Source organism: Pongo pygmaeus, chromosome 2 (genome assembly GCF_028885625.2).
Source record: "Pongo pygmaeus isolate AG05252 chromosome 2, NHGRI_mPonPyg2-v2.0_pri, whole genome shotgun sequence".
In the NCBI taxonomy this organism is placed as follows: Eukaryota; Metazoa; Chordata; class Mammalia; order Primates; family Hominidae; genus Pongo; species Pongo pygmaeus.
In genome coordinates, this window is record NC_085930.1 from 177038672 (window position 1) to 177065750 (window position 27079).

At 36.1% G+C, this 27079-nt stretch overlaps 1 protein-coding gene across 2 annotated transcripts; it reads left to right on the plus strand.

Annotated features, from left to right (window-relative positions):
- LOC129033931 (uncharacterized) lies at positions 1–25103 on the plus strand. Of its 2 annotated transcripts, XR_008501705.1 has the most exons (9): positions 3–153; positions 7468–7612; positions 10020–10113; positions 16962–17080; positions 19215–19309; positions 21439–21636; positions 23512–23573; positions 23785–23918; positions 24712–25097. XR_008501705.1 is itself a non-coding variant. In XM_054483134.1 (8 exons), exons 1-7 carry the CDS (start codon positions 143–145, stop codon positions 23555–23557), a joined length of 708 nt encoding a protein of 235 aa, XP_054339109.1. In that variant the 5' UTR covers positions 1–142; the 3' UTR covers positions 23558–23573; positions 24712–25103. The 2 variants fall into 2 exon arrangements, 1 of the variants encoding a protein (XP_054339109.1); XM_054483134.1 differs by lacking the exon at positions 23785–23918 and having other exon boundaries at positions 1–153; positions 24712–25103.
- The last annotated feature ends 1976 nt before the right edge of the window (positions 25104–27079 follow it).

A 27079-nucleotide genomic window follows, 5' to 3' on the forward strand; every position in this document is an offset into this window, starting at 1 on the left:
ACAGTGAATCCATGGAAGACCCCCAAAAGAGGCTGCGGATTCTTGGTGGACAGCTCTCATATCCCCTCCAGGGAAAATGATGAAAAATGTCTTCAGAAAAATAGCTTTATGAAGGCAAGAGGAATTTTTGCACCTGAAAGACATGTCTGAAAGGTAAGAAAATTAAATTAAAAGTAACCTTCATCATTAGTTGAGCGACAGAAAAAAGCCAAACAAACGTAGTTAGTGTTACCAGATTAAATTTCCTTTAGAGACATAAAGTCATGCAGCCTGCATTACTGATTATGGTTGCCTTAAGAGAGAAGCAAACTCAACTGCCACCATCTCCCCTAATATCTGGTTACAAATGCGATGCAGTTTCTGTGATCATTGTTGTGATGGAGAGAGGTGAGCTTACTCCTTTAATAATGGTGTGTCTAAGAGACATAGGACTCTTCAAGAAAGCGTTTGTGATTTTCATGAGAAAAATAGGCAAGATAGCTGAAAGGCAATATCTATTAGTGTTTCAGTTTAAAAGAAATTACTATCATGAAAACATGACTTATACCAGCTCATTAAAGCCACAAATTAGATTAAATAGAGGCCCAAACCCAATATTTGTTTCCTCACTCCTAAATTTCACAGCTGTCTCGTAAGTGTTTCTCAAATATGCTGATAATTAAACAATATACAGTTGGAGGTTTGCAGGCTTCTTGAAAATTTTTTTTGTTTTTATATTAGTATATAACCTGGCTCTCACTTTTTAAAAACTGATATTTGCATCTTCAATTTTCAAGATTAAGTACATCGTGGTTTCATAAAAGTGTACAAAACTTATTTATAGCTTCCATTTACTACCTATAATTAAGATATGAATTGTGTTTGGGTAAGCGATTAGAATATCAAAGGAGTGATAGAAATTCTATTTGTTTAGCCAATTCTGTATATCTCAAACAGTGTCAAGATACTTGATTTTAATATTAAAAATTAAATGTGTATTAATTTGGAGAAATTAGCATACAAAACAATAGTTTAAAATGGGTAGTAGTTCTGTGCAGAATTGTAAACTTCATTTTTTCTCTACTTGATCAAACTCTTTTAGTACACTATAACAAAAGGTTTATTTGTTCCATATAAAATGATCTTTACTATCAGCATTGTTATTTTTCAACTAGTAAATCTTTATAAAATGATTTTAGAGACAACTTAAAGAGTGATACACAGGATACGACTTATTTTTATTTATTTATTTAATTTTATTTTTTATTTTTGGATACACAGTCTCACTCTATTGCCCAGGCTGGAGTGCAGTGGTGCGATCTCGGCTCACTGCAACCTCTGTCTCCCAGGTTCAAGAGATTCTCGTGCATCAGCCTCCTGAGTAATTGGGACAACAGGCCTGCACCACTGCACCTGGATAATTTTTGTATTTTTAGTAGAGACGGGGTTTCACCATGTTGTCAGGCAGTTCTTGACCTCGTGAGTTCAGACAATCCACCCACTTCAGCCTCCCAAAGTCCTGGGATTACAGGGGTGAGCCACCACACCCAGCCTACACCCAGGATACAACTTAAACTTTAATCTTCAAATTGTGAAAGGCAAAAGAAGGAAGGAGGAAGGAAGGAAGGAAGGAAGGAAAGAAGGGGGAGGGAGGGGGGAGGGGAGGAGAGGAGGGAGGGGAGGAGAGGAGGGAGGGGGGAGGGGAGGAGAGGAGGGAGGGGAGGAGAGGAGGGAGGGGAGGGGAGGAGGGGAGGGGAGGAGAGGAGGGAGGGGAGGGGATGAGGGAGGGGAGGGGAGGGGGAGGGGAGGGGAGGGGAGGAAGGAAGGAAGGAAGGAGGGAAGGAGAGAGGGAGAGGAGGGAGGGAGGAAGGGAGGAAGAGAGGGAGGGAGGGAGGGAGGAAGGAAGGAAGGGAGGGAGGAAGGAAGGAAGGAAGGGAGGGAAGGAGGGAGGGAGGGACGGAGGGAGGGAAGGAGAAAAGAAAAGTTTCCTTGATGACAGTATTTCTTCAATCACATTTCTGCACATCATGAAACAAGAATCTTATTCATCCCACCTTCCTAAAACACTGTCAATTTCATTTGGCATTTTATAGTTTTATTTCTGCTAGCAAGATCTACCTCAATCACATATTTTCTTTTAGTATCTATATTCTTCTAGCTCATAGTGCTGTATGTGGTTAAATTTTCAAAGCTGTAACAACATAGAGAATAGTAGCTATTCCTCAAATATTGAAAATCACCTAAGCTGCAGCTATAAATGTTGTTACAATAAAGCTCTAAAAATTTCTAAATATAATTTCATAGAGGGAACATAGAGATAGTCCAGTCTATCTTCATTAGTTCTCTTATTTGAATATATCTTTTGCTTCTATAAATGTCAGTGAACCCACTAGTAGCTACTGAAGTTTACAAGTTTTACTTCTAGAGAAGTATTATAGGTGTTTGTTCTTTTACTTTTGTTGTACCTTAGTTTGGTGGCCTATAAATGTTTACAGGAATATTTATGGGGCTAAAATAATAGGGACCTGCAAAATTTATGAGAACAAAAATTGGGTCACATAAAATCTGACTCATTCAGACTGAGGTAGAGAAAAAGCAATTGCAACTGTGAATTTTTCAAAATTGAAATTTATTGTCGTATGCTTTTAGAATCAACAATCTAAATCATTTAGGACACATCCGATGAAATTCTAGGCTTTGGGATAAGTGAAATATTTTTGGAATATCTCTAAAACACCTAGCTTTTCAGAATAGTTCACTGATAAATAATTATTTACTCAATTTACATGTTTACTTCCAGAAACTTAATTTAAAGCTATCAGTATATAGTAATAATCTTCAAATTAAAAAATCTAGCAAATTTGCCAGTGTAGAAATCAACAACTTATAATATCAAATTTCTTCCTGACTTTATGATAACTCCATTGAGAATACTTTCAGTTATCTCATTACCATGTCTGGCATGTAAAGAGTACAATCATGACCCATTTTACAAACAAAATACAAGCATAGAGAGGACTGAAATTCTGGGTTTTAAATATTAAAAAATGGCCTAAAAAATCAAAGAGGCTGAATTCATATTTCCTTTCATCCAAATTTAATGCTATAGAATTCATAGTAATTCTGTTCTGGCCCAGGCCTCAGAAGTACCTGGCTTTGGTGAGATCCCACTGAATTTGAGACTCTAGCTCAGTATTTTTTTGGAAGGAGAAGGAGGCTGAGAGATTGGAAAGAGTGTCCTTTGCTAACTGAAAAATAAAGTTGAACATGCTTTCCTTCCTTCCTCCTAAATACAAAGCCCTCATGTTGAAGCAATGAATATAAATGGAACATTTAGAAACTGAGTCACATGCTATACTATTTTGACAACCCTAGATGTCTTAAAGGAGCCATGGCCTGTGTATGATGTGTGCTCAACATATCTTTATGCAACCTAAGAGCTCAACTTCACCTTAGAAAGTGGGCCGTCTGTCACTTCCTCTTTCACTCGCCTTACAAAGTTACATAATCACCAACTTGACATTTTAATTAAACAGATAGCAACTGTTGCTGCAGAAAATTTATGAGGCTTATAAATTTGTGATTGTAAAGAACATTGCAATCTTCTGATGAAAGGGCTCATGAATTGATACATTATATTATTGTTCATCCAGCAGTCTCAGCTCACCTGATCCTTTTTGTTATACATTCTACACCTTTTTTCAACCAAGACTAGATGGCCAATTCAGATAACACCAGCTATTTTAAAGACACTATAAATCATGGCTGACAAATGCTGTACAGTTTTAGCCATGCTACCTTCTCCGTGGCAGCTTTATATTGGAACATTAATAAAATTAATTCCTCTTTCATAAAGGTTTAGATTTGTAATTTATGATAACTCTTTGTTCACTGCAGGCAGAAAGATTAAGAATGAGTAAACCAATATACCGACTAAACTGCATTTGTCTGGTTTTATTTTCTTTTGGGGAGGGGAGATGGGAGCATTTAAAAAAAAGTTTGATGTTATCTGGAATGGCGTTCTCATAGGTTCTACTACTGAAGGCTTAACTTTTGTTTTCAATAAATAATAACTGCTTGAATTTACATGTTCTATTAACTAGTACAATTGTATGTGTTTAAGTGAAGTAATTAAAATAAGAAAAATCAGTATTAGTGATTTTTCTTAATAACAACTGCACCCTAATGGTGATAGATCTCTTTAGTAATTTAAGGAATGACAGTAGTTTATCTGCATCTTGTATGAATTCTAGCAGTTAAGATCACTGGTCATTTACTAATGTAACTTGAGCAAGTTACCCTCTCTCTCTGTACCTAAATTTCCTCATCTTTAAAGTTGAAATAATGTTATTTGTTTCGCTAGGTGATTGGAAGGATTAAATGAGTTAATTCATGTAAATCTCTTAGTATAGTGCCTACCACATAGCAAATGTCAATAAATGTAAACAGTAAAAGTATAATTTTAGTAATAGCAGCACTTGTCATTATAGCAGTAATATTACAAAACAAAACACCCTATCCCTGAGGCACAGTCCACATTATCATCTGAATATTAAAGATACAGAACTGAGGATCAGAGATTATGCTAAGTGCCTTGACAAGGGTCATAGCAGTCACTGTTTTTCAAATTCCTAGGACTTGCAGGTCTTGCCATTTTGACTTCAATGATGTGCACATTAAGGCAGTTGTAGATGGAGAAGTTTGAGTCAGTTATATAACCTGGAAGGTACCCTATTTTTTATTTTATTTTTAAAACTAAATGATCAGAAATGATCTTGTTTTGCTGAGATTTCTCCAAAGGAGCAGACTGAAGAAAAATTCCATATGGAATTTATAATAGAAGTGACAAAACTAAGATTCTGAGAATGTTCCAGAGGTTTTTAACACAAGCTCCTCCCAGCACACTGCCCTTTATCACTGTACCCTGGTGTGGTGTCTGGAGTAATAAAAGAATGTGAGAAAAGGATCTAGACTTTGGGGCCTACAAGCAGATTTCACACTCAAAGACAATCAGACTAGTCGTCTATTGACTGGAATTTTCTTAGCTGAAACACAACCATTCTTCAATTCATTTTTCTGTCCATTCTGAAAAAAATGAAATGTATTGAGAGAGAGAGAAGAGAGAGGGAGAGAGGGAAGGAAGGAGAGGGAGAGACAGAGAGAGAAAGATGGTAAGGGTGTTAGCTGCCTACTTACTTGTATTACTAAAGTTTTAATTACCTTCAATTATTAATAAATGCCTGGTCATTACCGGGATAATGCCGTAAAGAGTTCTAGTTTCAACCAGAAAGAAATCTAATGTAAACTAAGATGATGAGATAATTTTCACTTATACTTTAAAACTTAATTTCACCTTGAGGTTCTTAGGCTTAGTCTTGCAAAACTACACAAGAAGGTACAATAAAAACCCAATCAACTGGATCTTTCTTATCAGATCTTGTAATTATGTGAACTTTATTTTCCTTGTGTCGTACTTGAAGGAGATTATATAAGCAAGATAAAACCATGTCTCATACTTTAGAGGGAGACTTCCAGGTTATTCTATTAACCCAACCCCTCATTGTATAACCATCGTTGAAGTTTGTAATCACAAGACACAAATCACTGAAGAAAGATTTATCCATATTCATTGTCCTTATTTTTCTTATTTTATTCTGGCATAAAATGGCTAGCATATTTTAGTAAAGACAAATGAACCCAAAAGTCAGTTAAACTTTCACTTCTGTTAATCCTCTCATATATTATTCTATTTCCCCTCAATTTTTTCTCATAATTACTGGCTAAAACTCCAGTTTTAGATGGCAAGATTTATCTGCTTTAGGAATAATAAAATTCAGAAATTTTGAGTTTGTTTCTCTAATGTTTGTTAATTTGTTTTTATGACACGATGCTTTTTGATAATTTCAAGAAACAATATCCAAACTGTTAAATAATTGCTCAAGTGAGACAGAAATGAGATGCATATATGTTTTGATTTTTTTACATAATTAAGACCAAATTCTTGACTTTTGAATTTAGTGGCAGATAGAGAAATAATTTTCTTCTTGATGATAGGTCATTTAAAAAAAAATTTAATGGCACAGTAATGATATTTTTAGAATATGAAACTTTTTAAAGAATGATGCTATTTTAGAATATAATCGTTGTGCTCTTCTACTGTACTAGCTCAGTTAATAAGTGAAAAATGAAAGATGTTTCTACATTGTACTTCATGAAGGCAACCTTAATAAACAAGAGGTGTGTAGTTTCCTATCAGTGAAATTGCTATTAAAGTCATAATAAATGTGCTAAAAATATAGAATACTTTCTCTTAAGATTCTTGGAGACTGAAAAATAATCTACCAAGAGAAAAAAAGAGACCGTAACTATAGAAAGATGTGATTTCTAGTTTTACTTCACACACACAAAAATATTTAGATTAAAATATTTTAAAATTATTGGCTTAACATAATGTACAGCATCAATTACAGAAAGAGAAACATCACTATTTCTAAGGAGAAAGGGAAAAGTGTAAGAATAACAATGAATAATAAACCAGAGAACTAGTATAAAATATATTTTACATCTCAGTGGTATAAATATAGGAATACAAGGAGAATTGGACTGTTGTTACGTGAAACGGTTGAGTGGCATTCCAAAATGAGTAAAATTGATTAAAGAATCTGACTTTTTAAGTCATTTGCCACTAATCTGAGGAAATATAATAGGCTTGGGGAAAATCTCAGGAAAATTTAAGTTCCAGAATCATGCAGAGATTTTAAGGATGGCTGTACGTGCCAGATGTACAGCTGTAGCTCTACTAGGAATGATGTTCCAACATCAACATGAGGGCTGTACTCCTTGGTATCTTACAAGCGTGTGTATGTGTGTGTGTTTCCGTGTATACTATTAGATGCCTTTTTCTAAGACACACAGTCTATGTAGACACCCTTACCTTTGAGGGGAATTTGTCTTAAGAGACCATTAGCCATAAAAATTTGCTTAGAACTATGAAAAGAGGTAAAAATCTTTCTAAAATCTACGGTATTGTCTTTCTTTTAGGGGAAAACTTTATGCTTATAATTTGTTGTTGGTTGTGGGTTTTTTTTGGTGTTTTTTTTTTTTTTGGTGTTTTTTTTTTTCTTTTAGACAGAGTCTCTCTTGCCCAGGCTGGAGTGCAGTGGCATTATCTCAGCTCACTGCAACCTCCACCTTTCAGGTTCAAGAGATTCTCCTGCCTCAGCCTCCCAAGTAGCTGTGATTACAGGCATACACACCACCACACCCAGCACATTTTTATGCTTTTAGTAGAGACGGGGTTTCACCATGTTGGCCAGGCTGGTGTCGAACTTCTGACCTCCAGTGATCCCCCGGCCTCGACCTTCCAAAGTGCTGGGATTACAGGTGTGAGCCACTGCGCCCGGCCTGTTGTTGTTTTAAACAAGGATATTTACATTAAAAAGCTTTAAAACACATATATGAACACTTTAAGAGTTTTCTTTTACTCAGCTCCTCAGGTCAAAACACAAGTAGTCAAGAGATTTGTCCATCTAATTCATCATACTACTCTGATCCAAGTGAGACCCACACTGGGTCAGCTCCATCAAGGAGAAGAACATTCCACCCACGTTTGGATTCTGGAATATCATCCTTGGTAAATATTTTTAACTCTTTACCTGATGATAAGCTTATAGAACATATTTTATTTGATATTCAACGTTTCAAAATAAGTGTATTAGCTGTTTATCCCTACCCTTGTAATTGTGAGACGAGAAATGAAAAGTTGACACTCTCAGTTCCAATTCAAAGAGTAAAAAAGAAAGAAGTTGGATTGGAGGAAGGAAGATCAAAAAGGAGGAGAAGATGAGTAGAAAAGATAATGACCATTAAAGCCAAAATGGCACTTCTTCCTTTCTCCTGCTGAGTGCAAATTCTGTCTCTATTCTGAGATTTACTTTCCTTTCTTTCGGAAATTTCCTTTGTCTGCAAGATACATTTTTCTTTTCTCCTGAACTCACCACTTCTAAGACATTCTCTCTAAGCCATCTAACTGGAATCATACACGCCTTTTCCCCCTTCCCTTCATACATAATTATTCTAGCCATCCCTCTGGCTTAAGGTGAGTTATTCAAATGTCTACCTACCAAATTACAGAAAATCAGTTTTTCAAGCACGATTATCATGTTTTATTCAACTTTGTATCCCCAGTGTTTAACAGAGTGCCTGACATATAATGTGGTAAAATATATATTTTTGAATAAAATGCGATGAAGCATGCTAGCATCAAAAAATATTTATTGAACAATACATTAATCAATTGGCCCACCAGAATTAAAAAAAGGAAAAATTACAGGGCAAGACACAAATATTCGCTCTTCCTTTAGGAAGAAACAACTGTCACACAGCTGCACCACTCTGACAACCTTACGCAGAAATACATAAAAACATGCAGCAGCTCATTTTCCTACAATATCAGAAGTTCCAAAATCAACCACTTAGCTCTTTAAAAAACAAACGGGTTTTTGTACAAAAGTAGATGTCTGGTGAAAAATGAAAACTTTCCTCTCAAATACAGCTTTAGCTTAGAACAATTTTTCTTTTCCCAGCACAAGCCTCATAAAATAGCACAGAGACAGTGGGTGTGGCAGTCCTAGGTAACTTAACTTCCAAGACATTTTTATTCTATAATAGAAGCAAGGAAAGAAAAATTCCAAACTCACATAAGGTGTTGGGAAAGAGGCTTCCATAATTATATACACCGAACAGCCAAGAGTAGGCTGTGGGCTATATTCCTTAGTAATCTAAAATGTTTTGTGTTTATTGTTTTCCTAAAAGAATAGTACAAAAGGATGAGTTCATTCCTTGAAAGCACATTAGCAAATCCTCAGAATATCTCCAAGAATTGCTCAAGCATAAGTTAACTTTTTAGTGTTACTGATAACAAGGTAGACAGCTTTTGTTCCTAGCTCTATTTTTAAAATGAAGATATTGGGATATTTATTAGAGCAAGGCCAAGGTCATTCAGTGAGTAAGTCGTGCAGCTAAAATATCAAAGTTAAATTATTATTAAAAAGCCAGCTTTTCTCAAACTTATTCTGGGGCAGCACTTGCCAAATTCTGCTCTAAAGAACAGAGTATTTGTTCCAAATACTTGACATTTTTTAAACTAAATATTCTGAGTTTGTTTGTACACGTGTTTAACTTTGGCTAACAGAAGAATGAATCTATGGTGTAAATATTTAACATAATATTCTTTTCAAGTAATATGCCTTTTGTTTGTGTTAACCTTGAAATAATAACAAGTTATATAAAACACTGGAATTTTGATTGACTACAACCTCAATGTTAGTAAACAATTAAAATTGCCCCAAATGTGGTCTTGGCACATGTTCTAGTCAGTAATATACTGTCCAGAAAAAGATGGCTTTACCTGAAATATTTCATTCAGTTTGAACTACACATTTTCAGAGTGATGTCAATAAGTTGAAACTCTTTCCAAGAATAACCACCAAAATATTTACTAATTTATAGACCATTATCTATGAGTAATAATTGAATGACTTAGGAAGAGAATGACAACTATAATTAAACATTTAAAACAGTAAGCATATGTGGAGGGATTCTCTGTGCAGCCTTAAAAATATAACTTGTACAATTGGAGCAAGTTAGAGGGATTATGTAATAAGCAGGGTCCATGTAATGAAGACATTTTAACAATTAGAACTGTTATAAATGGAATGAGACTGCTCATGAGATATTAAAAAATATTAAAGGGTGATTTATATAAATTGGTCTAAGGGGGATCATGAATGGGTACATATATTTATTCATGCTGTCATTTACCATCAAATGTAAATCAGTTGCAGGTGTTGGGGATGCAAAGTTGGACAAGAACACATAATTTAGATTGGATAAGATGATTTCCATGAGCACACCATTAGATATTTGGAGTTCAATTTGGCTAAGTGTTTGGCATGGATTTGCATTACTTTTACACACGGAAGCAAATGAACTACACATTGCCAGATGATACAGTGTTTCTCTTCTCTCTTGTTTTAAAGCTTCCATCAGATTCTTGTAAGTACCTCACTTTGCAGAAGGTAGAACAACATGACATTCAAGGAAGTCAACTGTGTTGCCCAAGAGTAAGAGAAGGTAAAAGAATAAATGTGTGCCTTTTTCGTGTACATCCTCTGAGTAGAATTTTTTGTGGATTAAAAGACATTACTTGAAGAAAAATAAAAGGCAGCATTTGGAGGTAAAATTTTCCTTTTTCAAGACCATAGAATTGTTGATAAATGAAGCCACCTTTGAAAGCATATTCTTATAACTATTATATAAATAACTAACATTCAGTAATAAATATTGGAAAACATGGAAAGATAAAGAAGAACCTATAACCAACTATCCAGAATAACCACCATGACTTTTATTTCCATTTACTTTTTACACACACATACATATATGTAATTTTTGTTTCTTAAGTTTTTTCACTTAACGGAATGATATTGTCAGCATTTCTTCCATGCCATTAAACATTACCCAAAACATGCTTTTTAAAACTTGCATAATTTTCCATCATATTAATATCATTAAATATATTTAACCAATAATCTTTGTTGGAAATTTAATTTACTATTTTTTATGATAAAGAATAACACTGTCATTTCAACTGATGACTTTAAGTTGACTTAATTCTATATTGTTTTTTTCCAGCAACATCAAAATAGAATCTAAATGTGTTAATCAGGGTTCTCCAGAGAAAAGGAACCAGTAAAATACACCTCCTTCTCTCTCGATATATACATCTCTCTACATATACACATCTATACATTGAGGGAGAGATATATAGATCTAAAGAGATAGATGATAGATAGATAGATAGATAGATAGACAGATAGATGAGACTTATTATAGGAATCACATGATTATAGAGACTGAGAAGTCCTACAATATGCTGTCTGTAAGCTAGAGAAACAGGGAGGCCAGTGGTATAATTTGGTCTGTGTCTGAAATTCTGAAAATCAGGAGAGATGATAGTGTCACTCCATCAGGGTCTATCAGGGGCCTCAATGGGTTGCATGATGCCTGCCCACATTGGTGAGAGCAAATCATTGCTCAGCCTGCTGATTCAAATTCTCATCTGTTCCAGAAAGGCCCTCACAGGCTGTGATGGATAATTTTAGGTGTTAAATTGATTGCATTAAAGGATAACTAGATAAATTGGTAAAGCATTATTTCTGGGAATGTCTGTAAGGGCATTTCTGGAAGAGACTGGCATTTGAATCAGTGGATTGAGTAAGGAAGATCTGCCCTCACCCAGTGTGGGTGGGCACTATCTAAGTGGTTGAGGACCTAGGGAGAACAAAAATGCAGAGAAACCATGAATTTGCTTTCTCTTTTGGAGTTGGGACACTGATCTACTCCTGCCCTTGGACATAAGAACTCAAAGATCTCTAGCTTTTGGACTCTAGGACTTATATCAGCAGGCCGCCAGATTCTCAGGCATTCTCAGGTCTTCATCCTCAGACTGAGTGACACCATCAACTCTCCCAGTTCTTAGACCTTCAGACTCAGACTGAGTTACACCACTGGCTTCATGGGTTCTCCAGCCTACAGACAGCATAAGGTGGGACATCTCAGCCTCCATCATTATGTAAGCCAATTTCCATAATGACCCCCCCTTTCATCTATCTATCTATCTATCTATCTATCTATCTATCTATCTATCTATATCTATCTATCTATCTATCTATCTCATATTGGTTCTGTTTCTCAGGGGAACCCTGTCTAATACACAGACATACCCAGGAGTAATGTTTCACCTGTTATCTGGGTATCCCTTAATTCAGTCAAGTTGATATCTAAAATTAACCATCACACTAAATAAACCAGGTAGTCTCATTTTACATTTTCACACAGCACTTTAAATTGGGTGGAATAACTGTTTTGCTATTACTATTTTATTCTATCAGGTTTTACAAGGGTAATAGTATAACAATCTGAATAACTGCCATCTGCAGTCCTCGATATACATAATGTTTGATTTCAATAAGCAGCTTTCAATAGATTATAAATTCTGTAAGAACAGAGGCCATGCATTTCTCATGTCTTTTTTTGCATCCACAAAAGCCAGTGAAATAATATTAGACATAATTCCTGCTTCAGTGAGTGTTTAGTCTCTAGGAAACATCAAATCTTTGCTATCTTCCATCTATGTTAGCAGATTTGCAGTAATATTGTATATTGCACAATTTTACTGTTGATTTAGGAAAAGTGGCTTTAGGTCTATTCATCTGCTCATTTTCCCTCTCAGTAGATCCCCACATGATGCTTGTCTTCTTTCACTCAAACTCAGTTGGCAAAGGAAGGGGAACTAAAATAGCGTAATTTTCTTATACTTTGAGTAAAATATGTTCTTATGCTTTAACTCTGTCAGCTCTATTTGCAGCCAAGCACTGACTCCTATTTTTAAAATGTGAGTAGATAGTACTACTAGGGATAAATTAGAGTTGTCCTGTCAGGACCTTGGGAAGATTTTTTTTTTTTCCAAGAGTGAGAAATTGTGAAGAATTAGGAAGGAAGGACACCAAGAGAAGTGGTGACTGAGTGTGTCACATGTGTCAGGAGTCCTCCAGCAAAAGGAAGAGAGAACTACGTCACAGGCTAAAGCAGGAAGGATTTAATTTAGTCCTTAAGCTTTAGTGTGTGAACAAATCATCTTGAGGTGTGTGAAAAGTCTGATTCCTGGGCCCTACTCCCACAGAATCTGATGTAAGGGATGGCGCCCAGAATCCAGATTTGTAAAAAATTATCACAGGGAATTCTGTTGTAGATGATTTGAAGGCCATACTAGGAGAAACACTGGTTTAAGAGGTATGAGGAAAGGGAGAGAAGAAAGAAATTTGAATAGGAAGTGAATAGACTGGTAAGTAAAAATGCTGGCATGAGTGTGTGAGTGCAGGGGCAGGTGGTTGATAATTGTGGCAGCCATAATGAGGCAAAAAGAAATCGTATTCTGAGCACAAGTGCGGGGTCAGGGTTTACAGAGAACTACAGAAATTGGAGATGACAAGGAAATAAAATGTGAGGGTAAACTGAAAATGAGCTTGTGCAGAGAATGTCCAAAGGTCTCCTTCTCTCCCTGACTTAAGTGGCCAGGTTATGTGCTGAGGTCATCACTCAGCAAAACCAATCCAACGTAAAGACCATGGTGGCCATTCATGCAGGGGACATCATTGCTCTGCAGAGATGAAAGCACATTCTCCTTCTGTAGATCATTAACAACACCCAATCTCTTGTAAGTGACTAGCCATAAAAGGACCAGAGCATGATCTAGGGGATGGAAAACATTTGAAAAAATCCCATCACCTCAAACCAGGGAGAAATAGATGTCCCTCCTTCATTGCTCTTAATTTTGTTTAAGTTTGTTTTGTGGCATGGAGAACAAATGCTTTTCAAAAGCACTTTGAGAAGAATTACCCTCCTTCCAGATTAGATATGGAAACTCCCATCAAAGCTACTTCAGTTTATCTCAATTGCCTCAATTGTACATTCAGGAAGAGCTCATAAGACAGGAAAGGTTATCTGGTGTGTGATAAACAGCAATTGCCTAAGGCTTCGATTGCCAGATCAAGACTGACTTAAATTTTCACAATTAAATAAAGCAAAGAAGTAAACTGCTGGCAGAATTCTTTTAAAGAATAGATTCTTTCCATTCGAAAATATCCCAGGAAGTTAATTCAGTGACTGCTATTATGTGTTACAAACCCAGTGAGGGGACAAAGAACAGGCTGAGAGGGAGCAAGTGAAATTCAACATCCCTGAACAGTCAGATATTCCAGACTGTAGTTCAGCTGCTAAGATATATCTTCAATTACCAACCAAGTCTGAGGAAAAAAAAGAAAAATCCAATTTAATTCAACTCCTCACAGTGGAAGTGAACTTCGGCCCCCAACTTCAAAGAAAGCTTTGAAAGCTACTTTAAAAAGAAATAATTAAAAGAGCAGAAGATCAATAACACTCAAACAAACAATACAGGGAAGAGTTTAATAACTCTGGGTTATCTGGTGTACAGAGAAAGCTGCCAAATTTGAAGTGGGGGTGGGTGAAAGACAATACAGCCTGAGGGACTCCCTGCTCAATTAGGTGATTGTCCCAGTTTTCCACTTCTATGATCCATTCTCGTGGATCCAACCATTCTCATCAATGAAGAAGAAGATTTCCTAACATAAGGATATTTTATTTGTAAGTCGGTTGAGATACTGCCTCATTCTGGGCCAAAGGATTTCCTGGGTGATAACAGCAGAGTTCATTATGAGAGAAATGACTGAAAGGGAAGGCTACACCCTGGCCTCCACCTGCCCCTGGTGTAAGAACTGATGTTTGTGCCGAAATAATAAAATACTGGACTCCCTCTTATTGCCTTCCATAAACTCTTCACAAATGAACTTACCACTATCTATCATAGTCCACAAAAGCCCACAGGCCACAAAAGCAAAGTTTGTTTTTTGATGTCCTCAGTGTCCTTTTCCTTTATTCTTTTACCTTTGAAATGAGGGGAGTCACACATTCCAGAAAAACAGAGTGGGGAAAGTGCATGCAAATGGTACCAGATGTGACTCATAGAAATACACCATGATAGAGCTGGTAGGGAATTGAAGTAATGTAGTGTAGGGTTCCTTTCAGGGGCCTGGTTGACATGTCAGAGTGAAGTTGACATAATATCAGAGGGAAGCACAAGAGAGTGTAGGGGCCTATGGCAATTAAAAAAAGGCCTATATTGTCCTTAAAGTACTAGAAATCAGTATTTTTATAAAGCACCATATGCGCCAAACAAACATGTTTTCTCACCAAATTCAGTTCACGGTCAGCCTTTGATTTGGGACTTCCCCCTATTTTTTGCAGACATGAAAAACTGAAGATCAGGATATTAAAATTAGTCATCTGGAGTCCCACATTTACCTATCAGCCAACTCCAGACTGGAAACAAGACGTTCTTTCCCTAACCCTGAAAGTTTTCTGCAAACCTTATTTGAAGGATGATAATGTTGGAAAATAGTGAGAAATGAGTTCGGAAATGGAAGTTGAGATAAGATTATGGAAAGCCTTATCTGACAAGCTAGGATTTGTAGGCAAGAAGAAATTTCCGAAATGTTTTCAGTAGTGAGTCCTGGGGTAAAAGCTGTGTTTTAGGAAGGTTGTATGGTAACGTGTGTCATTTATATTGGAGGAGAGAACATTGCAGGCAAGAAGATTCAAGAGAAAACAATTACAGTTTAAGTAGGAAGACATGAGAACCTGGACATTGAAAATGAAGGGACAGATTCTCAAAGGGAAAACTGCTAGGATAAGGTGACTAACTGAATTGAGACACAAAAGAGAAAGAAAATCAGGAGTGACTTCACAATCCCCAAAGAGAAAATTATGTGAAGATGAAATCACTGTACTAGTGATTGTTCTCACTTGACTGGGCTAGAAATATTTATGTATGGTTAAAAGTTAATTCTAGGCAAGTAGCGGTGGCACAAGCGTGTAATCCCAGCACTTTGGGAGACTGAGGTGGGTGGATCACCTGAGGTCAGGAGTTTCAGACCAGCCTGGCCAACATGGTGAAACCCCGTCTCTACTAAAAATACAAAAATTAGCCGGGCGTGATGGCACACGCCTGTAATCCCAGCTACTCAGGAGACTGAGGCAGAAGAATCGCTTGAATCCGGTAGGCGGAGGTTGCAGTGAGCCGAGATGGTGCCACTGCACTCCAGCCTAGGCAACAGAGCAAAACTCCATCTAAAAAAAAAAAAAAAGTATTTTCTACCATTAATAGAAGTGACTCCCTTCTCCTTTTAATAGTTCTAGAAAGCAATTAAATTATCTGTGATCCTTGAAATACATGCCCAGAATTTAAGGTATAAAAAATAGAGATATTTTATATTTTAACTGTCACATTTTCATAGTGATGTGCTAAATCTGAATTAAAAATAAATCTATGAGTGAACTTTTAAGCTAAAGGTAAGTCAGTCATCTGTAGAAACTTAGACCATGGATAGTATAAAAAAGAACAATTTAGGCCGGGCGCAGTGGTTCACACCTGTAATCCCAGCACTTTGGGAGGCCGAGGCAGGCGGATCACGAGGTCTGGAGATCAAGACCATCCTAGCTAACACAGTGAAATCCCATCTCTACTAAAAATACAAAAAATTAGCCAGGCGTGGTGGCAGGCACCTGCAGTCCCAGCTACTCAGGAGGCTGAGACAGGAGAATGGCGCGAACCCAGGGGGCGGAGCTTGCAGTGAACCGAGATCGCGCCACTGCACTCCAGCCTGGGTGACAGAGCAAGACTCCGTCTCAAAAGAAAAAAAAAGAAAGAACAATTTAAATAACGTAATAACCTTATAACCTATATTATAGCCTTAATATAGTTTAAAAAAAACTTTCCTTTGCTTTTTAAGCAAACAAGATGGAAAAGAAATAAAGTTGCTGATTGGTTTCATATTTCCCCTTTTTTGTATCACTCATCTTGTTTTGAGAGGGCTCAGTAGTAAGTCCCTCACACACAGCCACAGGCTCCTATAGCAGAAGGATAATGAGAAAACTGAGTGGTTTAGATATTTAATAGTCATATTTTGATTAATTAATTATTGTCATAACTGTGAATCTGATTTAGTATTGTCAAATAAGAGGTTTAGCTCAATATTCCTTAGAAGAAATGAGAGGAAAGTTAGTTGGAAAAATTATAAAAAATGATTTTCAACTATTAGAAAATGAAAAATGTGGTGAAGTCCTGGATCTTTTCCTGTCTTCAACCTTTCCCCCAACCAGGTTAGGAAGACAGGAGTGGGTTAAATCATTTTATTACTGCTCATACTATGTGGGTCAAATCATGCTTCCCCCAGTTGTGATATCTAGTGGGAGTTTCAAACAACTGGCCAAATAGCAAGTGAAGATGCCAGTCCTGCCCCCTAAACGTACTTCCAAAATCTCAACTTGTGGTTCTTATCTAGGACCCTCTGAAGAAGAGCAACTTTTCAGACAGGTAGAGTGTGCCTTGCTCCCAAGGAAAAGAGTTCTTGACAAAAACAAATGGGAAATATGGCTACAAGAAAACTGGGAAGACTGCAAGGCGAGACCTTTTTTATTAAAAAAAAAAAAGCCTATTTTTCCATTGATTAAATTGTGACATCTTTTTTTTAAAAGGGCATAAATTACACAACTTTTAGCATCTCTTCAGAACTTTCTGTAAAACTCCCAGTGTTTGGGCTTCTCTGTTTCTTTTTCCCCTTTCTTTTCATCATAATACGTTACATATTTTCTAACCTTCATTTTAACCTGGTGTTGCTGAACTTTGAGAATAAGTTTAAAATATTTGAGAAGAACAAAATTGTTGTTAATAATAAAAATGTCAAATGTTGGACAATAATCCATATCAATGAGTTTACGATGCAATCTGGAATCCTTTGAATGATGCATCAGGATGAAACTTTTGAGCAGCCAGCTCAAACAAAGCTATCCTGGAATAATCAAATTTTTAACCAGTGAGGGAGCCGGATTTTCATTTCTTGGTGCTGAAAATCACCCTGCTGACTGAGCCACTAGCATTGAAACATCCCCTGCAGTTAGTCAACCTGACCACTACAAAGCTGTGGGGCTGTGACTACTCAAGCTCCTAACTCCAATTGGATCAAGTCATGCTTAGGCAGAGGATTGAAGATCTAACTGGGACAAGTGTTTCTGGCAATAAAAGAATAAGTCAACTTCCTCATAACAGAGTGAGAGCTAATATTTTTGTATTTTAAAGGGATAAAATTATACTTGAAAAGTTTAAGAAGTCTTCCAGAAATGAAACAGAGCCTAAAACTCCTTGTTGAGGACTCCTGATGCCTCCTTTGCTTCACAGACTTACATACCATAGAATTACGAAATTAGGGGACGAGAAGGAGCTTTACATAGGGTCTAGTTTAAATTTCTTATTTTCAGAAAGGAAAATGAAGTCCAGGAAGAGAACTGACTTGCCCAAAGTTATGCAATTTTTCAGGGAAAGATAAGAAAATAGAAGACCATGTCCCAGTATGGTTCTTTCTTTTCAAATTAATTTTAAGTTATTCATATATAATGAATGGATACAATCTAGTACAAATATAAACAACACATCCACTTATTTATTTAAAAAATTTAAACAATGCATCTAAGGCTTTGACATCCATTCCCAGACTCTCTTTAGGGGTAGTCATTTTGGTGTCTGTATTCATTCCTTCTTTATACTTGCAATTTTAACCTTGGGTATACTTTAAGGTCAATGGAGCCTTGCTAATAAACTATCATAGGAAAATTAATTGTCCTTTCAATAACTATACTGTAAGAGAATGGCTAAATAAGCTCTAAACTATCATAGAAAACTTGGTTGGGAAATAGTGATAAATTTTTTAAAAAACTTTTCTGAGGAGATGATTTTAATGAATAGGTGATACACATAAACTTTTATCATTTCTCAAGTTTTATTTTAAAATAAAGACCTTGTGTGCTTTTGGAAAATAAAATTTCAAGTATCAAATTTTATAATATCTAAAAATATCAAGATGTTAATAACCTTTCAAAAGATAATGCCTATATTTCCTTAAAAACAGCAAATTATTTGGCTTCAAATTTTTAAAAAAGGGATTTTCATTCTATTCAGTATTTTTATTGACAGAAATTGATGGCAAAATATGGAAATACAAAAATTAAGTTGACTTTTAGGAATGCAGTTTACAAGAGCAATGCGACCACTGACAGTGGTAGCAATGTATTTTACACCAAAGTTGACTGACATTAAAAGTGAAAATAAAATATTCACTATCTTTGAAGCACACCAAATCATTTTTATGCATGTATCTCTAGTTACTTTAAACAAAATCATAGTTTTCATCTTCCAAATGATGTTATCTTACTCTGAAAATTTTATAAATGTGATTTCTGAGAATTTTCAAGCGAGGCTAATGATTACTGATCATGTAAAGCAGTCAGAAGTTTATCCCTTCCATTCTACACCCCTAGAAAATCTCAGAATCTGCTTGAGAATCATATCCTCCTTCCTCCATACACCCATGGAACCCTCCCGAACCCTGTATGCTGCTCACTAATTCTGATCAAGATCTTCACCCTCCCTATCCTGAAAATTGCTACAACATAATTGTGTTTGGATGTATAATTAATATATACAATACATTTTAAATGAATAAAGTTGACAAAAACCTTACTTTTTATTTGTTTTTCCTCAGAATTTGAACATTTCATTTCAGGATTTGGGGGATCCTTACCAAGTTGAAGATTTTAACAGAATTCTTAGAAGACTAATTCGAGTTGAAACCCTCTGGTTAGTGGATAATTCACTGCTGGACTTAAGTGTCATAAGATTGCCAAGGGATCTGCATGTCTAGTTAACAGGTTAAAGTTAAGTCTTTTCTATTTGGATACATGTGATCATTGGCTGTACACACTGCACCTGGCCCCATGTGATCAGGTCTTAAAGGTGACACTTTGCACTAAAGTGGCACATATGGCAAGGCCAGAAGAGAAATTTATATATCAGAATGTCATACTTTAGAGGGAAGCATCTATTTTTTTTCAATTAATATTTTATTACCAATTTTTAGGAAAGTTATTTGTATGAGCAGAAAAGTTTGCCATTTTCCTTGTGTTATAAACTAGAAAATGCAGTTACATGACATATACATTATGGTTTAAGAAATTAATTTTTAGTTAGTCATATTTATTGAACACCTATAGGGAAAGACTTTACAAGGTATTTGACAATAGTGGTCTTTAGGGTAACATTCTGTTATTGGAGTGGAGGCTGGTTATCAGATTAAGGACAGAAATAAACTAAAAATAAAAAAATACATAGACTCTTTTGTCTCTCAAGGATTCCAAACTCATATTGTTAAAAATAATCTCTTTCTGCTCAGGGATTGCTAAAGAACCGTTTTTACAGGGAACTGCTATTTGCTTCAGCAGGCAGAATGGGTAGGTGGAGTGAGCTTTGGTGGCGATGAGAGGGGCCAACAGAGGTCCTCAGGAGTGAATTAGATGAAGGAAATTGAGCATCCACAAAAAGGAAGGGTAATTTCTAGAGCAGGTTAAGATACAATTCTGAGCATTGGCTGAGAGAAGGTCACAGAAAGAGGCCAGTATAGCTGTACACAAGAGGGAAACAGTCTGGCAGGCAGGAAGTGCCAGGACAGAGAAAGTTGTGTCGCCACCCAGTTGCTTTGCCCCCCTTCTCTCCCCTAACATTTCCTATCGACTGGGGCAATCTGTGATGTGGTGAATCTGAGATACTGAAAGGATAAAAGGATACCCATGAGAAAGTGAAAGCATGACTGGTAAACAAGAAAATGACAGATTTCAGAGGAGAACGGGGAGAGAGGCAGGGAGGAACTTCCTGGGCTGGTTTTTCAATGAGAAATTGTCATACTACTGAAGTGCTCCTGAAGTCTGTATGAATTCTGGAAATAAGCAGAAGCCAAAAGTTATCAAAGATAAGATGAGATCTATATAAAATATACATATGGAGAGGGACTGAAAGGAAACAAGAAAATAAAAATAATAGATTCAAAAAATTACAATGAAATCTGGGTGGTTCAAAGGGATTTTTTTTCCCTAATACTTCTCTGTTGCATTTCTCTCTTTACAGCACTCTCTTTCCCATTAGCAATGACCATTTACCAAGTGTCTTTGTGGGGCCCAAGGCCCATAAATATGTACCCTGTATTTATCTCATGATATTAAATCCTAACTTATACATAAAGGAATTTTTCCTTAAGGCAAGATGTCAGTGATAGATTTTGAATTATTTTCTCTATTTGCACAGTCTTGTACAGTTATAGTTTTAAGGCAAACACATTGAGAAGCATTATCTATCAGGAAAATGTATTAAATTTAAATGCCTAACACATTTTACTGTTTCTAAGGATATTTTTAGTTTTCTTTTATATTAAAAATGACTCTTTTCTGATTTAAAAATGCCATTTTCTCAATATAGAAGTTTTTAAATTACAGAAAGGTAGTAAGAAAAATAACCATAATCTCACTACTTAGAGGCAGTATTTTTCACAGGTTATTTTTGTGTGTGTCCACTTTTATATTGCTGAGATGATATGCAGCTATTCATCCTTTTATTCAGGACATATCAAGAATCCACCATGGGCCAAGTCAGGTACCAAGCACATTCATTGGAAAAGAAAACAGATTCCTGTGCTCCACAAACTTATGGTCTCATGTATCTTGCTTATTTTTTCTTAATATTCTAATATAAATATTTCTCCTTTTTTTTGCAAACCATATTTGTCACATAGTTTGTATGTGACCATCATGACAGTAACATCACTGTTACTCTGTTGAGGGGTTATTGTCTACGTAAGGCATGCTAATCCTATGTTAGATTTGGTAGTTAACAATTCTCTTTAGGAGACAAGCAACAAGATGCTTATCTTTTGTATCCAGCTGCAGAATTTTAAATATGAGCAAAAATCATCTCACATCTTTCAAACAATTACCAAAGATACCTCAGATACAGCATTTATCCTTGGCCGAAAACCACATTGAGACTCTTACTGGATTCTCCAGTTTATGGTGCACTCCACTGGAATCCCTTATTCTCAGGAGGAACCCTTGTGAGTTCCACCAAAATTACAGGAAGCGGTAAGGCCCCAGACACCCTAAGTCATCTTTTGCACTTCATTGAATATTATACTTTTAACTATATTTTAAAATATTGTTCCTCTCTTGCTCAAATTTACCCAGCAAATAGTTATAGAATCTGCTCTATGTTGAACACTTCATGCTTCTGATCTCATCTGAAGACTTTTGAACTAATCTTTCTTCATCTTTTTAAAATTTTTTCTTAATACACTCTTTTCTCTTGGTTAAGTTATAGTTACTGTGCAGATTTTTAGGCTCCTTCTGTAATGACTTTACATATACAAAGTTGTTTAATTTTAGACTTTCAAATTCCACACATTTTCTCCCACATGCTTAATAGATATTATGTCTTTTAAAAAATCATACATACTATATATATTTTATTAAGTTCTATGCGACAATTTTATAAATTGTTTATTCTCTGGTTTTACTTTCACTCTTTGGGCCCCAAGGGCAACATTAAGTGAATACGAAGAATTCAATTTACTCCAGTGCTTGAAAGAGCTCAAAAATCTGCCAAGAAGAAACCATTTTTATTACTTTGTCACAACTGGGAACATTCCTAATGATAATAATGGAATCTAAACCTTGAAGTGTGCACCCAGTAATATGCCCACCTATTTATCTCCAGCTAATTCCCAGTACCACTAATTAGTGTACTTACGGGAATTAAAAGGATAAAAACAAGCAACTGAATTCTACAACCTGTATTTGCACCCATGACTGACATCATCTCCCCTCCCAGGCGAATCTGTCAAACAAAGAGTTAGATCATCTCCAGGGTCCATTTCTATTCTATGATTACAATCTTTTATTTACTTCAATTTCAGTAAAAGACATAGTTTTCACCATCTTCTTTTCTCACACTGCTCTTTTCCCATGAACAGCAACTGTATTCCAGAAGCCTGTATGATGTTAGACCCTTCAACGCCTGATGTACAGCGAAAATTTGTCAAAATAGAAATTCTAATCTCTGTTGTTACATAAATCTCATTACTGCAGTTGTCTCCCCTATGACTGGATTCTGGAAGCAAAATTTCATGTCTGTGATAATAAATTCTTAAATTGCTTTCACATAACAGTGAAAACTAGCAGCACAGTTGCTATAATATTGAGCTAATATTTAACCAAAATAATATTTGGAGGTCTAAAATTATATTTCCTATAATCAGAGGAGGTTTAGCTGGACATTTCACATCATTCATAAGAAAGCACATTCCTAGTCACAGGGATAATTTAATAATATTGTATTTCAGTTTTGTTAATTCATATGTGGGGTTTTATAAAGCATTTTGGTCCCAACTCAGCCACTTGCCTCTCTTCAAAGAATGCCTTACAATAATAGTATTAAGATGAATTGTCTGAAATTGGATATGCCCTGAGGTCTTACTATAATTCCGTCTACAAAATTCATGATGTGGTATAGAGTTATGTAGGAATGAGGGATATAATGAGGTTCTCCTGTTTTTCCAGTATTAACTCTATTGGATTGAGTCCAAGGTGTATATACGCTGACTTTCAAGTTAGAAAAAGCCAGGTTATGTTAACTTAGGTAGTGCAGGGTTACGTTGAACAGAATGATGGGATCATTTTAGAGCATGAGGAAAAGGTTTATGCATCCACTTATGCTAAGGAACTAAGTTCCTTAGGAGTCAGAAATTCATTCAAATATGGGTTCAGTTACCCAGCCAAAAATCCACACCTTGAAGATTATAACAGCTTTCATTTTGTCACTGGGTATCTGTGTTGAGGATTTGGGCCAGAGCTTCAGATGACTGTTTTTACACACCATGCTCAGAATTATTTAAAGTACAAGCTTTTCTCGACCATTATCACCTAGAATTGTGACTGCTTTCCCTTCCTCCTTTGTTTCAGATCCTCCAATAAGAAGACAGCACAATTTAAAAGAGAAAGGACTTAATGATAGAGCTAATAGTGTAAGTCCCAGTAGGTTAGAAGGTGGCCCCATTTCTGGGACACCTACAGGCAAACTTCTCTATGATTCTCTAGGAGTCAAACATGATGTTAGTTCATTATTGCTTGATGTAAAAAAAAAAAAAAAAATCAGTGGCTAGAAATTCTTGCCAGCTAAGTATGAATTTTGAAGCCAGAAGACATAGATTTTAATATTTACTTTGTCACCTACAGGCCTTATGATTTTGAATAAGTTACTTAAAATGAGGGATAAAAACCAATCTGACAGAGTTGTGAGGATTTAAAGAGATGCCCAGGAAGCAATTAATGTTAAGAAAATCATGCGGCCAATGGGGGCTTTCAAGGAGGTCAGTACCATCATTAGCTGACTTAGCATATCTGCTAAGAGGTTTCAGTACCTTTCATGCAGGCAAATTCAAATGCCATAGATTTCTCCCAGCCAGAGCCCTCAGAATTCCCAGATCTAGAAAAGCTGTCATTTCTAAAGAAAATGCTGCTTTTCAATGCCGCTATGTATATGACCACTGTTAACTGGATTGAACTGAACGATCTGTTTCTGAACACAGAAGTGACTCCCTGAATTTGAAATACGAGCTTTAGAAGTGCTTTCAGGAAAAAATAACAGCACAATATTATTTCCCACTCCCTCTTTTATATTTATCAGCCAGAATTCTTCTTTAACTATCACTGAATATTGTGGGCTTGCTTTACTTTCTCTCTCTTTCTAAACTTTTAACTTTATAATGAGCACATATATCATGATCTCATTCTTTCATGGTTAGTTGGCTAAATCCACTCATTGATTTTTTTCCCTTATAAGACTGTAAAAACTGGAATGAAATTCTCTTATAAAAACAGATTGTAGACAGTCCCACTTCTCTGATCAATATTTACCACCTGCTGAAAGATCTATTAGATCCCTGAAAGGGCAAGCTATGGCAAGGTCATCAGGTCAATTAATATGAATAATATTTTATTTTAGCTCCTCTGCAAAGATAAGGAAGACAGAATGAAGTGATAGCCATTCATCTTCCTTATAACAATAGGCAAAGTCCATTCACTTATAAAGAGAATAAGTGAAATAAAATGCTTTTGTTCAATGTAGTTTTTTTTTTTTTTTTTTTTTAACTTTTGCTTTAGAGTATTCTCCTGTTTGCCAAACTTAAAAATGCTGGATGGAATCTTGAAGCTACCAGAAGATTGCTCATCACCAGAAACCAATATTTTTTCAAAAATATGCCTAGTATCCTAATGCAGTCTGTATAGAAAGAAAGCAATCATCATTGTTGCTAAAAGCTAATAAACACAGGAAATGCATGATTAAATATTACAGTTTATTTTATATCTTTTTGCTTTTCTAAATCAAGGTAGGAAAATATTTTCTGTAAAGGACCAGATGGTAAATATTTCAGGCTTTCTGGGCCATATGGTCTGTGTCACAACTACTCAACCCTGCCATTGTAGTGCAAAAGCAGCCATTGATAATATGTAAATGTATGGGTGTGTCTGTGTCTCAATAAAACTTTATTTACAAAATGATGTGGCAGGCTGTAGTTTACTGATCTCTGCTCTAAATTTTAATGTCACATGGTTGATTGCACTACTCTTTACCAATATCCATGTGCCTTCCTTGGAAGAGGTGTATGATTCCCTCACTATTGAAGTCAGTTATGTCAAGCAACTTCCTTTGAGCAATGAAATATAAATGAATGTGATATAGGTCACTTGCAGGCAGAAAATTTGAGAAACAGTTTGTGCCTTGTCACACTTTCTTTCCTTGTGCCATACCAGTGGGCAAATTTCCAGATCAAGGCCTGTCTGCCTAGGTCCTGAAGTAAACCTGGCATGGAGCAAAGCCACAGTCATTCTATAAACGATGGATAGTTATAGAGTAAACCTCTGTTATCATTTGATGTTGCACCATAGCCTACCCTCTCCCTACTAACACACCTCCTTAAATTTAGGGACTGCAACATAACTCATTCAATGATGTATTTTCCCCCCAAAACAGGATAGCAGGCACTTGAAATGTTGAATGAATGAATAAATGGCTATTGTAGGAAATTATTAATGAATGACAGAATTACCATGTAGGATACAACTTCAAAAGTTTAGGTGAAATGGATACCACATGTTCTTACTTATAAGTGGGAGCTAAACATTGGGTCTCATAGGCGTAAAGATGGCAATAACAGACACTGAGGACTATTAAAGGTGGGAGGAAGAGAAGGGAAAAAGGACTCAAAAACTAACTATTGGGTACTATACTCAGCACCTGGGTGACGGAATAATTCAAACCTCAGCATCATGCAATATACCCAGGTAACAAACCTGTATATGTACTGCCTGAATCTAAAATAAAAGTTGAAAAAAAAAGCTTAGGTGAAATATATTGAAAACTTTAGGGCAACAGTGTTGGAAATCGACGTTATAAGGGCATAGGAAATTGGAGAGTTATGACAGCCAACAAATTATTTTATTGTTTAAGCTACTTTATGTTGGGTTATCTGCTTCTTGCAGGCAAAAACATGCTAACTGACAAGAAAATCATAGGTTTTATACAAGGATAACAAGTGCTGGGTTGCTTAGCTATGAGGAAGGCTAGGCTCACTGGTAAGGGTCTCAAGATGTAGATCATGCTAATCTGAAGATATGTGTTGATGTTGCAATCTGATGTCCTGTACAGGTTCTATGAGCAGTTTGGCCGAAGTTGGTAATATCTATCTATGCCAGAGTGGGACTGATTAGGAGACCTATAAACGAAATAACATCAAACCCCAAAGTTGAGTCTGTCTACTCACTGTAGTGGTGGTAGTTCTACCAGTCATCAGTGGTGACCCATAATGACATATCCAATAATTGCATTGCTGTAGTTTCTAGTATATCTGCTCACTTGACCTTTGTAGTACTTTCTTGCATCTTCTATAATGCACAGAGATCTGAGCCACTCTCTCCATGGTTTTAGCATACCAGAAGGTGTACAGTTTTGGAGAATGCATGGATTTTTATCAGCAATCAAACTATATTTGTGGAAATTTTGTGCATAAGTGCCAAAGATGGTTGACATCTGACCACATTCTATTTAACTCAACTGAATGACACCAAGCTCTCATCCTAAAACTTATAGTTACATCCACCCTTCTGAAATATTTAATTATTCTCCAATACACTGGAGGTAATAGGTATAAAAAGAATGTGCATGTGCAACTTAGCATCTCATATCTAATTTTGTGTCCCAAGTTCATTCTTCCCCTGAATGTCCCATGTCTACCAGGTGCAGGATTATCTGGATGGATCAGGTCAAAACAATTTCAGGGAATAAATTGTGTAGGGGACACAATTTTCTGAGACAGAAACATAATGTGAATAACTCCTTTGTTGGAAAATAATTTCAGTGACAGAAAGCCTTTCAGTTCATAAAGAAAACTTACATATCAACAAGCCTAGCTCTTCACCAGTCCCAATGAATGCTTACATCAATCAGCTCTACAATATCCAGTAAAGGACT

Bases quoted from the DNA above. Each gene is read 5' to 3' on its own strand.
- LOC129033931 (XM_054483134.1), top strand. The intron at 7,613-10,019 runs GTAAATATTTTT...CTTGTTTTAAAG, and splicing joins ATTCTGGAATATCATCCTTG to CTTCCATCAGATTCTTGTAA. The intron at 19,310-21,438 runs GTTAGTGGATAA...TTTTGTATCCAG, and splicing joins ATTCGAGTTGAAACCCTCTG to CTGCAGAATTTTAAATATGA.